A 21,881-nucleotide genomic window follows, 5' to 3' on the forward strand; every position below is an offset into this window, starting at 1 on the left:
TCAGGGCCTTATCTAGTCTTCACAACAATTCTTTAAATACTTTGTCTCCACTCTGCAAATGAGGAGAAGTAACTTGTCTAATAATACTAGATAGCTAGTAAGAGCTAGAGCTGGGAATGCTTTTGAATGCTGTCCGATTCCATAGTCAGTACCCTTTACCATTGCATTCTCTGCCTCTCCGCAAATGAAGAGTCATGAATTCAGTAGGAAACTATGTATTAGGACACATATGTAAAATTAGGTTAACCTCAGGGAGTTTTACTTAGTCACTTGAAAAATGCATATGATATTTGTATAATTCATAGATTTTTGAGGAGAATTTAATAAATTCCTGAAAAGTATAATGAGATTCTTAAGAGTACCAAAACTATGCCAATTTCTAAAAAGAGCTTAATAATCTTTCATTGAGATGAATAATCGAAGAACCAAAACAGATCCATTAGTTTCATTCTATACTCTAAATTCAGCAGTATCAGGCTCCTCCTTCCACCCTTCTCCACACATAATACATCCTGGGAATGCTCTCTTTTTATTGGATGAATGTATTAGTCACAAGACATAAAAAGTACTGCCTCTGCTTGGTTTGCATTTATGAATTAACAGATGTGCCTAGTTTGAAGAAACAGATTCATTTCTTGATGGGAAGAAAAATCTTGTTTAGTTTTTCACTTATTTTTTTATGTATCGGATTTTCACTAACTTTGGACCAGATACTTTCCAGGAAGAATGTAAGGTGAGTAACTGCACGTCTTTAAATATAATGCATCTGTGAACTTCAGTCCAAGTGTGAAATTAGATGATTCTGTAATTTTTTATGATAGATATATAGATAAATAACTGAATCACTTTGCTGTATACCTGAAACTAATACAATGATTGTAAATAAGCTGCACTTCAATTAAGGATTTAAAAACAAACAAATAAACAACAAGGATATATTGTGTAGCACAGAGCAATATAGTTATATTGTAATAGCTTAAACTGGAGTAATAATTATTATTGATTTAATACTTCACACATCTGAAACCAATATTGTAAATCAACTAGATTTCAATAAATTAAAATAAAAACATATATTGTTATAAAAAAATTTTTTTATGTTGTTGCACAGCTACATTTGTTAACAATTCAAAACAGATATACTAGATTAGATCATTTGATAGTTACTAAAATCATTGAACTAGAGTTTATAGATGAGATAAAATATAGTCTTTATTATAAGAGGGAGGATTTATTTATGTGATAAAAGTATCCAAAAAACATTTGTATTACATATCGAAATATATGAGAAAATGACTCAAATCAGTGTTCATATTTCTTTTATACTCATAAGTACTGTTAATTTCAGTTTATCTTGCTGTTTTTATGTGAGAAGAGAGTAAGCAAAATTTAAAAACTAAGAAATATATAACCTGTCCCCCAAAGAATAGATGTTAAATCATTTTACCTAGTAGGAGATGGTAATTGTGTGGAGTACACATTGCTTAAAACTAACAAGCAAAATATCGGTTTCTATTTCCTTTGTCCTTTTGGCTTCTCTCTATACCATATAAGGGAACATATAGAGATTTCTCTATAAAGAAGAATATTCAAAATCTGAATAGCAATTAACTTATGTCATGTCTCCCAATTACTCATTATGTGCAATCACAACAAATCTGTTGGGGGTTAGTGTGACCACAAAGAAAAGTGTCAAGCAGGATCATCTGCCAAAACTTGTGTTAAGGAATTCTTAAGTCATCAGCTAATAAAAACACTAAGGACAGGCATTTTTTAACATCTGTTTTCCCACGTTCCAAATCAATTAGTTCTTTCCTTCAGGTTCACTTTCAAGTAATTTAAGTGACCCATACTCCTTAGGTGGTTAAAGCTTAGTAATATTGCCTCACCTGGTTTATATAGAAGTGACTGATTTGTGTATTACACTGATAAAATGTGCACTAGAAACTATAAAAATCCCAGTTCAGTTTTTGAAGCAGTATTAATGGTTTTAAATAATTTTAGCCTCAGAAGAGACCTTAAAAATCACACAAATCAATCATCATTTGTATCTAATAATATGGCATATTAACTCACTGTGATAGAAACAACAGTTGCTCTTTTGTGAATGTTCTTTCAAATCATAAATCTGGAATTTAAAATATTTTTCACCTCTATGGGCAATTCAAGGTCCTTAAGTCTCTAGGAAGGATAATTGTGTTTTAAGCCTGATACATGTTTCCGATGCTTAGAGAAAGAAGGGATCATCCCTCTTCCTTTACATATTCATTCCTGAAATTGGGTTTATACTTAAAAAGAAAATCTCTTCCCTTTCACACAGCATTTCCTGTGATCTCCCATTTCCCACTTCTCTTTGGAAGTTTGTTCATTAAGTTGTTAGTTCATTTGTGTATGTAACACATAGGTTTTTAATACTTGATATTTTTATATAGGCACAATGCTAAGTGCTGGTTATGCAGTGGTGGCAAAACAGATAAAGTCTCTTCCTTCATGAACCTGTAAGTCTAGAGCAGAGGCGCTCGTTAATCAAATGCACAGTGTTATTACAGATAAACTGTGAAATGTTCTTTGAAAGAAAAGTATGGTAAACTGGAACACATATAATAGGGGGACCTGAATTAGTCTGAAAAGTTAGGGACAGCATTTCTGAGGGAGCAATATTTGAGCTGTGATCTGGAGGAAATGTAGGATGTGATGAGGAGGTAGGGGGAAGGACAGGCTGGAGAATATTCCAGAAAGAGGGAAGAGCAGGTACTAAGACTCTTAAGAGGGAAAAAGGGAACATGAAGCATTGAGGGAATTGAACTAAAGAATGCTAGTGTAGCTGTAGCCAGAGAGGAGGGGGGGAATGAGCACAACGACTAAGGCCAAGGCCTTTCAGGGCCTTGTCGGCCTTCGTAGGAACATGGTCTTCAGTCCTGAGCAGAACGTGAAGGAGCTGCGTCACCTTCACCTCCATGAAAGCGTGCTTGGGAGACTGAATGGAGCACCTGGTAAATCAAAAATATGGCACCAGCCACTGCAGGCCTAGGGCTCTTGGTTACTTTTCATATATTGCAGAGATCCCTTTTACTGGAAAGTTTCTGAATATTTTAGTGCTAACGTAGGTTTACTTTTTTTTAAATTAAAAATCTATGTTTCTTAGTATGTTCACACAGATAATTTTAACCAGATAATCCTTTAGTTCTACTTTAGTTCAGAGATCATGTAGTGAGTGAAAATGCATGAGTAGAGTATTTTGTCTTTGGTTGAGATTATGGCTTCCCTTAAAGCCTCATTAGTTGAGTGGGCAAGGCCAATTCAAATTAGAGTTTATCTGAAAAAAGAAGTACACCAGCATTATTGTATGTCCATAGAGTCACTGAAATGAAAATAAGCCTGTGTTGTGTGGTAAAAGCTTTTCATTAATGAACACATGGATTGGTTATGACTTGACAATTACTAAAGCTGGATGATGGGAACAGGAACTTAGGGAGGGTGAGGGAGCTTATATTATTCTGTTTAAATCTGTGTATGTTTGCAATATTCCATGGTAAAAAGATGTATATCTTTTAACATAGCAGTTTCACTTCTAAGAATTTATCTTAAGGGACTTCTCAGGGTTATGAACAAATAATCCAAGGTAATGTCCAATATTATTAATTGGAAACAACTTAAATACTTAATAGGGATTTAGTTAAATATATTAATGCATTCATATGATGTTATACCAGATGAAATTTAAAATTATGTCATAAAATATGTATATTTTTAAGTAAAAAATTACAGGCTTTAAGATAGTATGTTTATAAAAATCTGTTTTTAAATAATATAAAAAATAAATTACATTTGTGTATAGGGTGTATGTGCATGTATGTAGAGTAAAATGCTGGAAGGACATACTATTATAATTTATATCTTCATAATTTTCAGAAATACTTTTTTGGCAATAGAATCTTTTTTTTTTTTTTTTAAATAAAAACGGTTGAATATTTCTGCTTCAATATGCTAACAGTACAACATGGTTTACAATTTCACTGTAAAATATTTTATTATGTTTTATAATTTAATTATTTAATGTATTCTTGGTTATTATTTATTTTGGTTAAACCTTAGTGTCTAGCATACTGCTTGTCTAGCATACTATTCTTTGAGTAGACTGTTTATCAATGAATAAAGATTAAGATTGATATTTTAAAGGTTTTTTCTTATTTAAAATTTCCAGTCTTTTCCTTATTTCCTTTGAAGAACATATATACTATTACTTTTTAATCAGAAATTCACTATTCAAAAGTGAACTGTTTTATAGGCTGTGATTCTCCTCCTCTTCTCTGAGATATAGTAAACCAAAATGTCCTTCTTAAAATTTCATGTAAAATCTAAAATGTATATATTTACCTACCATCTTTTTTTTTTTTTTTCTAGTTTCATCTCTCGAACATCTTCAAATCAAGAAGTGGTTGTAAACAGTGGTAAGACTTGTAACTGCCCTTATGGTTCCCTCCGGAGTTGAGGAAGGGTTCTGTCTCTGATGGGCTTCCTTGAACACTAGTACTTGCACCTGGAGTCTCTGATGTGAAAAATCTCTTAAATATTGTATTCTAAATTATGAGCCAAAAGAGTCTCAAGCCTGGTACATTTTACAGTGCTTGGCATATTATTGTCACTCAATTACATTAATAAACCAGTGACATTTTGCCTTTGTACTCATGTCATTTTATTTGGCAGATCGACAGAATAGTGGAGATGTGAAGCCAGTGCAGAATTTCACAGTGATGCCAATCACACAGGTATGGATATTTTGGGAAGCTAGACTGAATCATTTAAAAAGAGTAAACACATTTCATCAAGTCAGAGCCACTGTGAAAATATAAGTAACAATTCTGTTAACAACTAACATTCTTGGTTGAACTTTGGGTCGGGAAACGTTATGGTAATCTTATAGTTGATAAAGCACTGAAGTTTTCCTTGTTTTCATATATAGTATTTTCATTACAGTATTCAGTTTTACTTTGTTGCCTTCCAGACAGGATCACTATAGTAACAATTTATCTTTGGTTACTGATAACTTGAGTTGCTGCTGCCTGTTTAATTTCTCTCATCTTTATTTACACCTGGAGTTATTGGTATGAAATAGTTGATCTAGATAAGTGAACACCTCTTTCAGATCAATATTGCTTTTGTGACCTCCAGAATGATATGCACCAAAGTGCATTGTCTTGGGCTTCATAGAAATCTGAAAAGGTTTCATAAGATGTAGAACAAGGTTAGAATATCTTGCTAGACTATGTATATTAAATGACCTGGAACTGCATTCTCCAGGACAGTAGACACTAGCCACATGCAGCTATTTAAATTTAAATTCAATTTAGGTAATATTAAGTAAAATTAAAAATTAAGCCCCTCAGTTGCACTGGCTACATTTCCAGTACATAATAGCCAATAGCACAGAATGTCCTGTTGGACATTAATGGTCTGGAGGATTACGTTGTATTTCTATAAACCTCTTGTTTTCTTTGTTTAACATATTAATTTATTTAAAGTTCTGAATTATTTGGGTTCTAATTATTTTAGAGATGATTACTGCCATTAGTGAATTTTTTTGAAATATTAGTAGACATTTTTTTGTGTGGTTTTAGGTTTATAGAAAGAAAATTGAACAAAAGTAGAGGATCAGAGAAGGCAATGGCACCCCACTCTAGTACTCTTGCCTGGAAAATCCCATGGATGGAGGAGCCTGGTGGGCTGCCATCTATGGGGTCGCACAGAGTCGGACATGACTGAAGTGACTTAGCAGCAGCAGCAGCAGAGGATATTCCCATATACTTCCTCAATCTACAACCCACACCATTTCTAATTTTCTCTATATTTAGAATCTTTAAAATAGATTTGATCTAATACTTATATAAAAGATTAAATTAAATCTAACACTAATTTAATCTTTTAAATCAGTGTTAAAACTGTTACATTTGTTAAAACTGATAATTTTACCTAAAATTGATAGGTTATATTAGCATTCATTCTTTGTATTGTATACTTTATAAGTTTTAAGATTAAAAAATTATACATTGTAATTTGTGGAACTGGGTTCATGTACCTTCAGGTATACCTATATTTTTAAGCTTGTTAGGTCTACCCATCTCCTTTTACCCACAATAGCATGGGCTGAGGAGCTAGCAGAGTAACAGGCTTTGAACTGGCTCTTTTGCTTCCAAGAAGCCTTCTGTACTATGGAAACAAATTCATATCTTTAATTTATTGGGTTCATTAGGCTCTCAACTACAATCTGAGCAGACGTTTAGAAAAAGAACCTTGGAATGCGTTCAGCCATCATAGCCCAGTTAATGTCTCCATGGATGGAATTCCCTGCATTCTGTTTTGGGCCAAAAGAATAACAATTAAATTTAAGAATCAGACCTGGCTGGACCTTACAGATGAAGCTATTGGCCAGAAGGCAACAGTGGATGCTGGCAACTCAAACTGCAGTGAAGAAAGTGCCATGTAAGTTGACTGCTTTGCTGGAGCAAGTCCTTAGGGCGAGTGTAGCCTGTTAACTGGGTGGTCCAGTTTGCTGTCATTTCAGAAAGTAAAAGTAGGCTCTTTTGTACGTGACCATGACATACATTTCTGAGTAAATGTCTAAAATGAAAGAACAGGTTAGAAATCAGTTGTTTTAGTTTCTTATTTTTTCCCCAGTAATTTTCTTCTGAACACTCTAGCTAATTGTTATATTGTACTTTGTAGAAGATCAGAATTTTGAAAATGAAGCTTCCCAAACTCATTCTGAAAGAGTGGATGGATTCCAGGCTCTGTGTCAGCTCCAAATGTAAAGTGTCAAAGTACTTTTGTCCTAGCAGGGAGGAAATTCCATATCACTGAGCAGAGTCATACATATTTTAGTGGGTAAAGCAGAGAAAGCTGACTCTATCTAGCCAGGGTAGGTATTCGATTCTAGGAAGTGTTCTGAAGTTGTAGAACGTTGCCTGTTTGCAAATGTGCAAGGGGCAAAATTTCAGAGAATTCTTTAGAACATTAAAAAATGATTAGAATAATTATTTTTCACTTGAGATAAGCATATCCCTTTTGAAGAGGAAATTAGTTTCCACTGCCTTTCTTTGCTTTTCAGTCATCCAAGCAAATATTGTTTTGCTTGTATTTGTTTTGGTCCAGAGGGAGGAAGTCTGGCATATCTCACTTGCATTCTATACAACTCCTTGCTTTCAACATTTATTGGTATAACAGAGGCTTTTGGAAGATTTTCTGCATTTGTTCTGGCCTGGTTTAGATGGGCAGAATGCTTCGTATAAAATCATAACATGCTCTGTGTGGGTGTGTGTGTATGTGTGTGTGTTTCTCTGTATTCTCCTTATATACTTCATAGAAATACTTTTTTATTTCTGAACTTGTCATTTAAAAATTCTTGATGATGGGTAAAATGGATTATATTCATGTACACTTACAAGTTACATTGCAAGTTTTAATAAGTATATTGCTATTCAGAATGACTCTCTTTATCAGAGAGCTAGGGAGTTGTAAGCAAAACAAGAGTCCGCCCAGATTCGTTTATTCTGTTACAGCACAACTATTGAAGAGATTTCAACATTGCTGAGCACTCAGGACTTTTCCTCAGGCTCTAATTAATTCCTTACAGGGCTCTTTATTTGTGGTCAGCTGCAGGGAGAGAGACTGACTGCCTGAGGATCATCTTGCCTGTCCATGGCTGACTGGCCCCCCTTGATTCCATTTATCCTGACCCCAGGGGGTTTGTGGGGAAGATCAGGGCACCACAGATTTTTGCTGGACTTCAGAAACTTTAATTATCACTGGGAACCTAGAGACAGAAAGAATGAAAACTTAGCTTCTAGGTCCAGTTCTGCCAGTGAGCTCTGTGACTTTACAAATAGGGGCCACTGTAGGGTGAGAAGGCAATGCTGGCATCTGGTAATAGCAACTCACGAGGCTTGAGCCCTTGGCCTTGGTCAGGCACCTTGTGAGGACTTCACAGTCACGTCATCTGTTATCCCTTGTAATGCTCTTGTGAATACGTCTCTGAGTCACAGGTACAGTTATCACCTGTGTTTCAAGTGAGAAAATCAAAGCTCATGAGGTTAGGAAACTTGCTAAGATCATACAGCTTGTATGGTAATAGAGCTGGGGTCTAAAACATCTTTAACAACACCATTTTCCCTCCTCTCTTGGCCCTATGTAATAGGAGTGTGAAAATCAAATGAGGAAATGTACATGTGAGAACTTTGTCAAGTGCTACTCAAAGTTCTAGTATTATTTTTCCAAGATACTAATGATAACTAGAGTAAAGTAGTGTCTAGTTACCTGGTAGAGAGACCAAGGGAACCTTTGGTTTTTGCAGTACACAAATTAATGATGTTTTTTCTTTGTCACTGCCCAAGAATTCTAGTGGGTGAGTCCCAAGTGTGCATCACCCACCTTTTGGGGTCCTCGGGTGAGTGTGCAGGCAGGCTGGAGAGCCCACCAAGGGCATAAGTGGGAGGCTTCCCAGGATGTGAGGCATTCAAGGACCAGCTGCTGACCCTGTCCTTGACTCCTGTGAATTACACAGATTAGTGAGATGCTTTTGTCATGCTGGCAAGGAGATCTTATATTCAAGAATCAGAAAGGGAGTTGCAGAAAGAACAAACCCAAGCAAAGACATAACCATGTAAGGTCAAAAGCACAGATTAAAAAAAGATGACCACATTTTAGTGCCTGGAAATAACATGTTCAGGGAAAAGCAAATTGTTGGCAGACAGATTTGCTACGGAAGTCTTTTTAAATAGTGAAAGCCTTACAAATAGAGCATAATCCCAGCATCTGTGTGTATTTTGAATTTAGGCAATTATAGTCTCAAGAATTCAGAATCTGCTTTAAACATGGGGAGAAGAGGGTGCTTGGAAAAGTAAAAGAAGCTCTTTTTTGAGTGAGTCCCTAGGTTGTATTTCCTCTTTATGGTGAATTTTATGGTGCATGGCTTGACACATCAAAGAATCTCATTGAATGATTGCTGAATTTACATTGTTGAAAACAGGCCTCCTGTCGTTTACTCTGCCGCAGAGCATGTTAACAGCTTTCACTGAAACCAGGGCTACTGGAGAAAGCTCTTGGGGCATCAGAAGCATGGGGGCTGTTGAGCTGCTCCACCAGAGATCTGAGTGGACACTACATGGCTCTGCTTTGAACTTTATTTAGTTCATTAGCTGGAGAGACGGAGAAGGCAATGGCACCCCACTCCAGTACTCTTGCCTGGAAAATCCCGTGGATGGAGGAGCCTGGTAGGCTGCAGTTCATGGGGTCACTAAGAGTTGGACACGACTGAGAGACTTCGCTTTCACTTTTCACTTTCATGCATTGGAGAAGGAAATGGCAACCCACTCCAGTATTCTTGCCTGCAGAATCCCAGGGACAGAAGAGCCTAGTGGGCTGCTGTCTATGGGGTTGCAGAGAGTCGGACACGACTGAAGTGACTTAGAGCAGCAACAGCAGCAAGTAACCAGTCAAATTTATAAAGTACAGTCTAACAAATGCATTTCATTTCTTTAAAGTGTTTTTAGTCATTTGTAACAGATTATCAGAATACTGTTGGAGAAAAATTCTCTTGAAAACTTGCTTTAGTGAGCAAATTAGCTTATAAAGTGTAAATTAGTGCTTCTAAGGTATCTAAGCTCATGATGTTATGAAATAAAGATATTTCTTTTAGTGACCTTTTTAATATGGTTTATTTTATAAATATTCCTTCCCTTTCTCCGTAAGTAGTAGGAAGATAAACTTGAGCTCAGTCACTGACATTTCTGTTTCTTGGTGAGTGTGACTGAATTATGAGATTATATTTGTGTGAGTTTTCTCAAACTTGTAATTGGATATTTTATAAACATCGACTTTGATTTTTTAGACTGTATATTGAGGTAGTATAACTTCTCGATGTTACAACGTCACATATCAGCATCATCCTTCATATATCTAAATTTCTCACATTTTCCCATTTCAATTGTATTCAGCATTTCATCATCCTTATTTTTTAACCCGATTGAAATTTAAATGAAATACACTAAACTGCACATATTTCAGTTATACAGTTTGGTCTGTTTTGACATATGCTTGTATCTGTGAAACCATCATCACAATCAAGATAGCAGACACTTTCATCACACTCAGAAGTTTCCTTGTGCCCCTCTGTAATCCATCCCTGTGCATTCCCACCTTGCCAGATAACTGCTGTTCTGCCTCTTGTCATTGTAGATTAGTCTGCATTTTCTAGAATTTTGTATATTAATAGCTATAATAGAACAGTGTACACTCTTTTTTTTAGTCTGGCTTCCTTCACTCAGTGTAACGATTTTTATATTCTTTTATGTTGTTGCACGTGTCAAAGGTATGCTTCTTCTTATTGCTGAGTAGTAAGTACTCCTTTGTATGGATATACCACAGTTTATCTATCCATCTACTTCTTGATGGAAGTTTGTTTTTTCCTCCAGTTTTTAGATAACTTTCCAAATAAAGTTGCTCTGAACATTCATGTACAAGTCTTTGTAGGAGCATATATTTTCATTTTTCTTAGGTGAATATCTAGGAGTGGAATGGCTGGATCATATAGCATGTGTATGTTTAGCTTATTAAGAAACTGCCAAACTGTTTTTTTAACTATAGCTATAACTGTAGTTATAGCATTTGCCTTCCTACCAGCATTGTATGAGCGTTCCAGCTACTTCACATCCTTCCTAACCTTAGGTATGGTCAGTGTCAGACTATAAAGAAAATATTATTAATGTTTCTGTATGGTTAGCAATTTATGAACAAATTTTGCTGAGATTTGGGTTAAAAGATAAATCTTGGTAAGAGATGTACCTCCTCAGAGGAATGTGATTACATGTCAAGAAGTAAGGAAGCTAGTGCCACTGAGATATTCCAGGATTTGTAAACCCCGAGGCTTCTTATAATCTCCTTGGAGACATTTATTTACATACATGGGTATTAGACATGCAGCCATTTGTTTCCTTTATAATGAGCTGTTTGCTTCTATTCAAAGACTAATAATATAACTCATACACTTTTATTTTCCCAAGGAAAATTTCTGACGCTAAGGAAGTAAATGTTTCTCTCCTTCTCGCAGGAGATGAAAAAGAAAGCCCTCCAATATGAGCTTCCAGATTCATAATTTTAGTATTCCTCACCTACGTTATAAATCCCTGTATGTGCAGGATGACATCTGGTTCTCGGGAGGGGGAAGAACTGGGCTAAAAGGGGAATCAATATGGTTATTGCTCTGAGTTAGTAATAATCTGTTTCTGCTCCAGGAAATCTTATGTTAACTTTCAGAAAAATGTGATTAAATATAGATAGTAAAAGCTTAAGAGTGGGCTTTTTTTAAAAAAAAGTTTTAGCCATACTGATTACTGTACCACGGCATCTTATTGTAGTTTTATTTTGTATTTTCTGGATGACTAATGATATTGACATCTTTTCATGTATTTATTGGTTGGTTGTATGTCTTCCTTTGTGAAATAGATCTTTTGAACATTTTAAAGTTGAATTGTCTCCTTATTGAGTTGTTAGTGCTATTTGCTGTATTTAAGATACAAGATTTTTTGGTATATATGTTGTGAGTATTTTCTCCCATTCTATGACTTGCCTTTTTCATTTTCTTAACATTATTTTTTGAAGAGCAAAAGTTTCAAAAATTTAATATAAATTTATCAGTTTTTCATATTTTTTTCAAGGAACTTTCCAACCCCAAGATTGCAAAAATGTTTTCTTATGTTTCTTCTATGTTTTATAGTTTTAGTTGTTACATTTAGACTTGTGATCCATTTGGGGGCGATTTTTTAGTACAGTGTGGAGTAAGGGTTATTTTTATCTTGATAGACTGTATTTCTGTTTTCTTAGGTTGTCTCTGAAGTTTGGTGATGCTGAAAATCCCAGAGGTCTTGATATAAGGTAGGTATGGATACCACTTTGTAATACCATAGGCTCAAAACTCCAGATTAGCTCCATATAATTTATCCATTCCACATATATGTATCAAGGGCCTGCTGTGATAAGCACTGTAACACACGAAATGCCACATTTATCTAATTTCACTGACAAGTCAGTGGTGTTACGATGGGATCCTATAGTAATACTTTCTTTAGTTTCTATAGTACCAAAGCATCTGTATTTTTTCCTTCGTCCTTTAGTGACCTAGAAAATATACAAATCTGAGACTGTAATACCTCTTTCCTCTGAGCAAAGAATAAAATATGTTTAAAGCTCCAGAGCTGAGGCTCTAGTTTCAAGTTATTTTCTACATAGCTTACAACTGAGTCACACTTACAACTTAACAGTAACTAAAAATTCTCTGTTAGCTGAATTCCCCAGCAGACAATCAACATAGGTCTATATTTTTCTGTGTTTATGTATGGAATAATACCTCTGCTAACGGTGGCTTAGCAAGCAGTTAGGAACAACTTCAGGAATGGGGAGCAATTTGAAGGTATTTACATTTTTTCTTATAAAATTATAATGTTTCCTTTCGTACAGGACCAGCCTTTTAGTGGAGACAAACACCTGTGTCTTTAACATTACTTGAAAAACCAACAGATTGTGCTAGGGCAATCTTTTGCAAAGCTGTGTTCTGTGGAGCACTTTTGCTCTGTGTAAATGTTTATAAAATTCCCAGAAAGGGGGTCCTATGGTTAAATGCATTTGAGAAACACTGCACACCATGTCCTCTTGGAGATTCACAGTAGAAATTTGTATATTGAAGTTTCTGTGAAGATATGCTCTTAAAGAAAAATGCTGTACTTGGTGACTTTGATTAACCAGTCATTTCCTGGCTTTTTTTTTTTTTTTTTGTCGATGGTTTTTCTTCACTTAGATGTGATTTTGGTGTCTTTGTGAGAAGAGATGAGCTTAGGTTCTTCTATTCCACCATCTTTTCTCTAATGCTTTAAAATTACAATCTTTTTCCTGATGATAAAGCTATGTGGCTACTTTCCTCAAGGTAAAAAAAAAAGTGTTATTTGAATAAAAAATATTCCCCATTCCTATATCAAACAGATATTTATATGTGTTTGGCCACCGTGTGAGATTCTATTTTCCTTATAAGGTTTCTCTGAAAGATGATGGCATGTATGTTCTAAATTATGACCAATGAAACATTAGTATCCCATGATATGCAAGCAGATATTGAGAAAAGAGCTTTCTAAATTTAAACATAGGAAATGCTAGGTTAGAGGCAAAAAGAAAGAAAGAAAGAAAGGGGGATTGGAGACAAGATGCATGTCTTGAAGGATTTTTTGAACAGTTTCATTGGTGTGTCACTGCTTCCACCTCACTGAGGCTGTCAGAACAGTCTCAGGCCGTTATCTGAAACAGGGCTGCAGACAACGTGGCAGGCTCTACTGTAGCCCTAGCTCAAGAGAATCACTTCCGGGGATTCCAGAGGCAGCTTACCCTTTCTGGGAATGGCTCTTGCGGTCTGCTCTGGAATGTCTGACTCCAGTCCCATCTGAGATGTCCACCACCTTCTGGCCTTCAGCGTTTTCGGTGGGATTATTGCGGTGGACAGGGGTGGCCAGGCTCAATTGCATCCCTTAAGAAACCTTTTTGTATCTGAGTCAGGAGCCCAGGGTGAGCTGCAGGTGTCCTAGATAACATCGAATGTTTTACAGCACCAGGCCCACACAGGACACTCGCCAAGCATGCCTTTCAACTTAGACAAGCCCAGCCTATTTTACAGATAAGGAAAGCTAGACCCAGAGAGGTTGTTGAACAGCCCTTATCGTTACCACTAATAAGAACTGTATTTGTGAGAACTCTTTTGGCTGCATAAAGCCAAAAGGTAACTGATCGATGAATAGGATTGAAAATGTTAGCTTTAGACGTTTAACTGACCTCACCAGGGCAGCGTCTTTCTCCATCTCTTGGCTCTGCTGTCCTTGTGTCAGCTTCACTCTCAGGCTGGCAAGACGGTGGCCAGCTGGCAGTTATTCACTTAAGCAATATGAAAGAGCTCTGTTGCCCGATGCTATAGCATAGCCATAGCAGAAGCACCAGGACTGCATCTTCTCGACCCTGCCTGGGGTGTATGCCCTCTCTAAACCAATCACAATGATTAAATGGCTGCAGTACACTGACTGGCAGGACCAGATAGACTTCACTGAGAGGGGAGAGGGTCAGCCCTAATACACCAAGTTGCCGTTCCCAGAGGGAGCGGGAACGTAAACTCCAGGTGGGCAAAGCCAGAATAAAGCCCACGCTTTTACCCTGAGTTATACTGATCTCAGCTGCTTTCTTGTTAAAAATTTAAATATTGTTGATTTATAATGTTGTGTTAGTTTCATGTGTATAGCAAAATGAATAGTCACATTAACATTTTGATATCTTTCTAGAATTTTTTTCTATGCAGTCACACTTTTTTTAATGAAAAGAGTGATCATGACATATGCATATTGCACCTTTTGTATTGCTAGAGACTATTCCATTCCAAAATGGCTAAGAGTAAGAGCTCTTGTCTCAGATGGGATTCTAAGCCCAGCTCCAATGCTCCAATGCTCCAGTGCTTACTTGTTAGTCATTTAGCCCCTCTGTATCTTAGATTTCTCACCTGTGAAATGAGGATATTATCATTCTTGAGATTATCATGAGATACTATCTATCTCATGGTGTTGCAGTGAAGATTAAATAAAATACACATAAGGAACTTAGAAAGATGCTTGACACATTGTAAGAACTACTACTTTTATTTTTGACCATTATTTATTTAGTTAATTCTGTATTATTGTCAACTCAATTTTCAGATTTTTTTCAATAATAAAATTATTTTAATTAAAAAAAAAGAAAAAAAAAACACAAAGAGTGTTGTATTTCCCCTTTTGTAAGAATTTGTCTTCCTTACTTTTGGGGGCTGCTCTGTTAATTGGTTTCATTCCTGCCCACGAAGAGCTCTAGTTTGGAGCTAGAAAGTAAAGCCTCTTTCTGAACCAGTTCTACTTCCTGACAAAAGAGGGCGCAATTGTACCGTTCGTAGACAATGCCCTGCGTCAGCAAATGTAAAAGTGCTTTTGGGGTAATACTGTTTTATAATCATTTTCAGATTCACCCTTACCAGTTACAAGTTGTCTATCCAGAGATGGTATAGTTTGCACCGAGTCGAGGTTATTTTTAATAACTCAATTCAAGCAACTTTTAATGCAACTGGCATTTACGCTCCGTCAAGTTACTCCTACCATTGCCAGCGCGTCAGCAGCCTGCAGGCATACGATGCCCTCTTGTTGCCCAGCGACACCAATGACATGTCAAGCCTGTGGGAGGTCACTTTTGTTGATTTCCAGGTAACAAATTAAAACCTGTGCTCAGTGGCCCTGTGTGTTTGGTGCCAAAGAAACTCAGCGTGTGTTTGAAAACATAGACGTTTAAGGAAAAGAAAGGAGTAGATATCTTTAAAATAATATTGGTATGAATTATCTTATTAATCTTCTAAGGTATGAAATAGAAAAGGATCAAGTATTTCCTCTTCTTGCACAGTGATCCCCCCATGCCCTCATCCCAAGAACTTGCTTTTACATTCTGGTTTTTCCAGTCCCTAGTAATTATCAGTGAGGAATGCCAGCAATCTAAGCCAGAGTGAAGCTGTGGCATGAAGCCTGGTGACTGACACTTCCTGGAGTGAGAGGCCCTTCTGGGGAGAGGAACTGTCGGACAATTATTTTATTTCCTTCAGGGAGAGGAGTAGTGATCTTATCAGGGCAGATAAGAAGTACATCTGCAGTGTGAATGACAGCTTTGGCATTTGGCATAGGAATGGAACTGTCAGCCAGGGAGTCAAACATATCCCAAAGATCCTCTTGAAAGTATCTGGGGAAAGTCATGGAGACACAAGAGGTTCCTTTTCACCACCAGAATCTCAGGCTGAGAGACATCTGTCAACTTCATCCTGTTTACCTGTTAAAACAGCTTAACTTGTTCTTCTAACTCACTGAAATAGGCAGGGTTTTACATGTCCCTTTTCTGAGTACTTCTTGATTTTTTCCATATGTAAATGTATATTTATTCCCCTTGCCCCTAGCTTGGAGAAGTGTGGTGTGGTTGTTTGGGGGTAGGGAAGGGCTTTCCATTTCAGGATTCGAAAGACATGGTTTTGAGTTAACTTCTCAGTAATTTGGGCTGAGCTTCTCCACCCTCTTGATTTCTGACCTATCTTTATGGATGTAAAGAATTCATGGCCTAATATATGCGGCAACACCCAGGACCATGTTAGGCATGGATTAGCATTAGGCATGGATTAGCATGGATTACGGAGAAGGCGATGGTACCCCACTCCAGTACTTTTGCCTGGAAAATCCCATGGACGGAGGAGCCTGGTGGGCTGCAGTCCATGGGGTCGCGAAGAGTCGGACACGACTGAGCGACTTCACTTTCACTTTTCACTTTCAAGCATTGGAGAAGGAAATGGCAACCCACTCCAGTGTTCTTGTCTGGAGAATCCCAGGGACGGGGGAGCCTGGTGGGCTGCCATCTATGGGGTCACACAGAGTCGGACATGACTGAAGCGACTTAGCAGCAGCAGCAGCAGCATGGATTAACAGTGGCAATGTTGTAATTATATTACATACTTTGTCTTAAAAACTTACCATAATGCTGCAAGATAGCTGGTATTATCCCTGTTTTACAAATGAGATGACTGAAACCCTGGTGATTACAAAACTGTTCAAAGTGGTATAATTGGTAAATGGTAGAGGCAGAATTTGAATTGTGGACTGTCTAGCTCCAAAGATACTTTGTAATACATATAATGTATGTATCTATTTGTATAATACTTATAAAGTATATATTATATCTATTTCTTTCTCCTGCCCTTTCAAAAAAGAAGCAGGCAGAAAGGGCAATGAAGAGGTAATCATGAAAAAAGGACTAACTCACACATAATCTTTCCTAATTAGAACAAAATTAACTGATTTATACTTCCACCTTGGTCCAGAAATGACTTAAAATGACTATAGAATACTTCAAGAAAAGTAATTTTGAAAAAGAGTCAAGCCACTTCACATCAATTAGGATGATTATTATATTATTATATATTATATAATATTATAAATAATATTATTATATATTATATAATATTATAAATAATATTATTATATTATATTAGGATGTTAGGCAAAGTGTAGCTGGCATTACAATATTATTATATTATATTAGGATATTAGGATGAATATTAATAATATTATATTATTATATTTAAAAAAATCTCCCAAACTGAAAATAACAGCTATTGGCAAGGAGGTAGAAAAATTTGAACCCTTGTACATTGCTGCTGGAAATGTGAAATGGTGCAGCCACCATGGAAAACAGTGTGCTAGGTCCTCAAAAAATTAAACATAAAATTACAGTGTGATTCAGCAGTTCCACTTCTGGGTATATACCTAAAAGAATTGAAAACAGGCACTTGAACAGATATTTGTGCACTCTGTATTCATAGCAACAGTATTGACCATAGCTAAAAAATGAGAATAACCCAAATGCCTGTCAGTGGATGAATGAAAAACAAAATCTAGCATATACATACAAAAGACTATTATTTAGCCTTCCCTTTAAAAGGAGGGAAATTCAGATACATGCAACAGCATAAATGAACCTTGAGGTTACTATACTGAGTGAGATAAACCAGACATAAAAGGACAAATGTTTGTATGATTCTGTTTATGAGGTACTAGAGTAGTCACATTTGAAGACAGAAAGTAGAATGGCAGTGACTAGGGGCTAGGGGAAGAGGGGACTGGAGAGTTAGTGTTTAGTGGGTACAGATGGGTTTTTGCAAAGATGGATGGTGGTGACGGTTGCACATGATGTGAATGTACTTGATGCCAGTGAACTCTGTACCTAAAAATGGTTTAAAATGGTAGATTTCATGTATATTTTCCAATAAAAATACAAAACAAAAAATGGGAAGAATAATAGAATAGATTAGTTAAATCCTGTAAAGCTGGTACACAAAAGCACACAACCATCTGTCTGCCCTGGCTGGAAGCGGCACAGTAATTTGGCTTGGAAGCTTTTGAGCAGCCAGCATAAGAAGGACTCACCCCTCACATGTTCATGGGATCCACAAGGCTACTGAAAATGTGCAGTGACAAGCACATCCATCCTTGTGTGTGATGGGTGCCAACATCCTCAACAGCAGCCTCATAGTGGACAGAGCACTGGGCGTCGGAGGCGAACCTTGTAAAACACCTTTCGTGTGGGCAGATGCAGAAGTCAAGCCCAGTCCAGGGAAGAGGCAGTGGTGATGGGGCTTCAGGTACGTATGCAAAAGGCTGCATTCCACATACGCAGCTTTGCTGCTCTGTCTTGTTCTAGGAATAGAGTGAAGTCACATTCATGCTGAACTCAGATACCTCAGGCAGGCCAGCTAGGGACTGTGGCAAAGTGTAGCCGGCATTACAAGCAGTATATTTTATTCAACCCCAGACGATTTTTGCTTTGTAGGAATGCAAGCCCAATATTGCCAGATCTTCTGACTTTTTGATTAAAGATAGAAACCTAGCTTCCTGGGGGAGGCTTTTAGGATATTAGGAGCAAACAGAACTCACCTGTGGACTAGATAGAGAGGATCTGCAACCTCTAGTCCAGAAAATGGATAGACAGCATATCCTTCAGGCCTCCTCCACAGATACTGTTCTCAATAAAGTCTTAAGAATTAAGTGGCAGTCCATGTGAGGACATTCTCTTTGGCTGGAGCTGTAGCATCACCTGGAGAAGGGATAGGCTACCCACTCCAGTATTCTTGGGCTTCCTTGGTGGCTCAGATGGTACAGAATCTTCCTGCAATGCAGCAGACCTGTGTTCAATCCCTGGGTTGGGAAGATCCCCTGGAGGAGGGCACGGCAACCCACTGCAGTATTCTTGCCTGGAGAATCCCCATGGAGAGAGGAGCCTGGCAGGCTACAGAGAGTCAGACATGACTGAGTGACTAAGCACAGCATAGTAGCATCAAACGAGGCCATCTTTTATCATTGAGTAGCTTGACTCTTCAGGCTTGTGCCTGAGGAGGTCACTTTGCCTCTTCACAGAGTGGGCAGGCCAAGTATCCCAAAAGCTAGGCCAAGAGTCTCCTTCAGGAGTTGTTTTGGCTCAGTCTAAGCACAGATATTAATAGTTGGGTGAGCAATAGTTCTATGGTATGATAGGGGGGCTACAATCATTTTAACATAGAAAATGCTAAGGAGCCCCCTTAAGACATAACAATGAATCCTCAATAAAGCATTCGTGGATAATTCAATTTTCTTTTAAACCACATAGGTGATTGAATGAGGTAATACTATTGGTGATTATATTCTAAAAGCCAGCTGAATGTGAAAGCTGCCTTCCACAAACGATTATTCTTATTTGAGTCTTACTCTGTAGACTCTGTAGCTCCTGTTTCTCTCATTGTGATGGTACTTAGATATTGGGGCCAGTTGTTGAGTTGAATCTCTCCTGTGTGTGCATGCATGCTAAGTCACCTCAGTTGTATCAGACTCTGTAAGACCCTATGGACAGTAGCCTGCCAGACTCCTTTGTCCATGGGATTCTCCAGGCAAGAATACTGGAAAGGGTTGCCATGCCCTCTTCCAGAGGATCTTTCTGACCCAGAGATTGAACCTTTGTCTCTTATGTCTCCTGCATTGGCAGGAGGGTTCTTTACCACTAGAGCCAACTGGGAAGCCCTGAACCTCTCTTAGTTCTAATTAATTAAATCACCTCATTTGTATATATGAGAAAGCTTTTCTTTCTGTTTTCTGGGCAGATTACAAAAGGGTATATAGCTCTTCCAAAAATAGTACCAAGATTGCATGGTACGACTGATAAAGAAGGAGAGTTAGTGATGGGAGGAAGAAGAGACACAATATACCAGGAGTTCCAGAGTTGTAAACCAAGAAGTGACTCTGAAGCCGGACTGCCTGGTTTGAATTACAGTGTCACTGAACTTAATATTGTGTGACTCCAGACAAGTTGCTTAACTTTTCTGTACCTGTTTCCTCATCCATAAACTAGGGTAAAATGGTAACTTATTCATAGGCTTTTGTAAGTATTAAATGAGGCAGTGTTTGGTAAGTAAAATAAATATCTTCAGTGAGTGTTAGCTTTTGTTATCTATAGTTGACCTCACTAGGAATCATGACGTTGGCCCCTAAAAGACTCTTCCTATCTACTTACTGTCAGCAGAATCAAAGGCAGAGGAACTGAGAATATTCTTTGTGAAATTTATGTTAACACTTGTAAAATTTTGAGTAGACTTTTTGAATTTTAGAGACACCAGACATTTTGGTTTTAGATGAACTAAGGATCAGATTAAAAGAGAATTTATTTCAGGGCCTTGAATTTCACTGGCCTCCTAATTATGACAACCATATACCCCAGAGTTTCTGGATCAGCCTTGATTTAAAATTAAGTTTCACTAGCATTTTTTAGATAATGTGATTAGATTATTCAGCGAATATGGCCCAGTATTTAAATTTAAGTAATCAGGGTCCAGAACCCCTTCCTTGCCAAGCTCTTAAGTAGATCTTCTAAGAAAAAGAGTACGCCACTTTAGCTCTTTTCTGTCTCCTGACAGATCCAAGGCTTTCCCATCAAGGGGGGACAGTTTGCCAAGGCCCGAGACTGCACCTCTTCCTTCTCGCCAGCCATTCTGATCGGCCTGGTGATGTCTCTGCTGCTGCTGTTGGTCCTGGCCTACGCCCTGCACATGCTCATCTACCTGCGCTATCTGGACCGGCACTATGACCTCATTGCCTCCCCGGCCCACTTCCCCCAGCTGACATCTCAAGACACGGCAGAAGAGAAGGAGCTGCTGAGGAGCCAGGGAGCTGAATGCTATGAACTGAGAAGCCAACAGATCTGCAAAATTTATGTTTAACAGCACAGCTCCCTTTCCCTCAGAAGGTCTGCAGTAGGCTTCGAAAGGAGTTGTTTGTGTTCTATGCTGTTTTCTTTGTGATACAAGGTCTTCACCAAAAGTCTTGGTTTTTATAAAAAGGAAATACATGCAAAAAATACATTTTGGAGCGTCCACTGTCTTTCTTAGATAGACTTGGAGCAATGAAAAAGGCATCTTAATCTCACAGAGATAAATATGATTGCTGCCCCAAGGTGCTTTGACAGTAGAAGAATATTTCAAATTAGGGACACCTCCCCCCCAAAAATGGAGAAGGAAATGGCAGCCCACTCCAGTATTCTTGCCTGGGAAATCCCGAGGACAGAGGAACCTGGTGGGCTATAAACCATGGGTTAGCAAGAGTCGGACACAGCTTAGTGACTAAACCACCACCCCCCACGCCCCCCACCCCCCCCCACCCCCGCCATAAAAGAGAATGATGCAATATAGAGAAGGGAAAACACACTTGGTCCTCCTTGCCTGTGCCAGTTTGGATGTGATAAATATATAAATGATAAATATAAGGTTATCTGGAAGTTCAGAATTTAACATTTTTTAACATAGTTTGCATTTTTCAGAAGTTATATCCCAATTTTGTTTTAAAAAGTAGTCCTTTTTTTTTTTTCTCCCTCTTTCACAGAACTGTTTAGGGAAGACTCCTGTCAATGTGGTGGAATACTTTATTCAAGGGCATCCTTGACATTTGCTCTGCTCTTCAGAGGCAGCCCAGTTCAGTCTCTGAAGGACCAATAATAATCTTGGCAGGATCTTACCTTTCTTATTTAATTCTGGTGCCAGGGCTTGCCTCCTTTGTCTGATTTAGACTTCCATTAGCTCTCCTAGGTACCGCTTGAAATAAACAACTAAGCTAAGTGAAACCAATGTGCGCTATGCAAACACAGCTCCAAGCCCCCTTCCCATGAGAGAGTTTCCCCCAAACTCTTTTCTAATAGAAATTCTGGAACCACCACTAATGTTATAATCATTTTATTCC

The 21,881-nt window shown here is 37.7% G+C and overlaps 1 protein-coding gene across 2 annotated transcripts; it reads left to right on the forward strand.

Annotated features, from left to right (window-relative positions):
- The first annotated feature begins 587 nt into the window (after positions 1-587).
- ATP6AP1L (ATPase H+ transporting accessory protein 1 like) lies at positions 588-21,011 on the forward strand. 2 transcript variants are annotated; one of them, NM_001207027.1, is made up of 8 exons: positions 588-733; positions 2,433-2,498; positions 4,405-4,451; positions 4,708-4,769; positions 6,251-6,480; positions 11,875-11,925; positions 15,065-15,302; positions 20,567-21,011. In NM_001207027.1, the coding sequence occupies exons 1-8, from the start codon at positions 639-641 to the stop codon at positions 20,867-20,869; spliced, it is 1,092 nt and encodes a 363-aa protein (NP_001193956.1). In that variant the 5' UTR covers positions 588-638; the 3' UTR covers positions 20,870-21,011. The 2 variants fall into 2 exon arrangements, with proteins under 2 accessions (NP_001193956.1, NP_001193957.1); NM_001207028.1 differs by lacking the exon at positions 2,433-2,498.
- The last annotated feature ends 870 nt before the right edge of the window (positions 21,012-21,881 follow it).

Source organism: Bos taurus, chromosome 7, assembly GCF_002263795.3.
Source record: "Bos taurus isolate L1 Dominette 01449 registration number 42190680 breed Hereford chromosome 7, ARS-UCD2.0, whole genome shotgun sequence".
NCBI classification, from domain to species: domain Eukaryota; kingdom Metazoa; phylum Chordata; class Mammalia; order Artiodactyla; family Bovidae; genus Bos; species Bos taurus.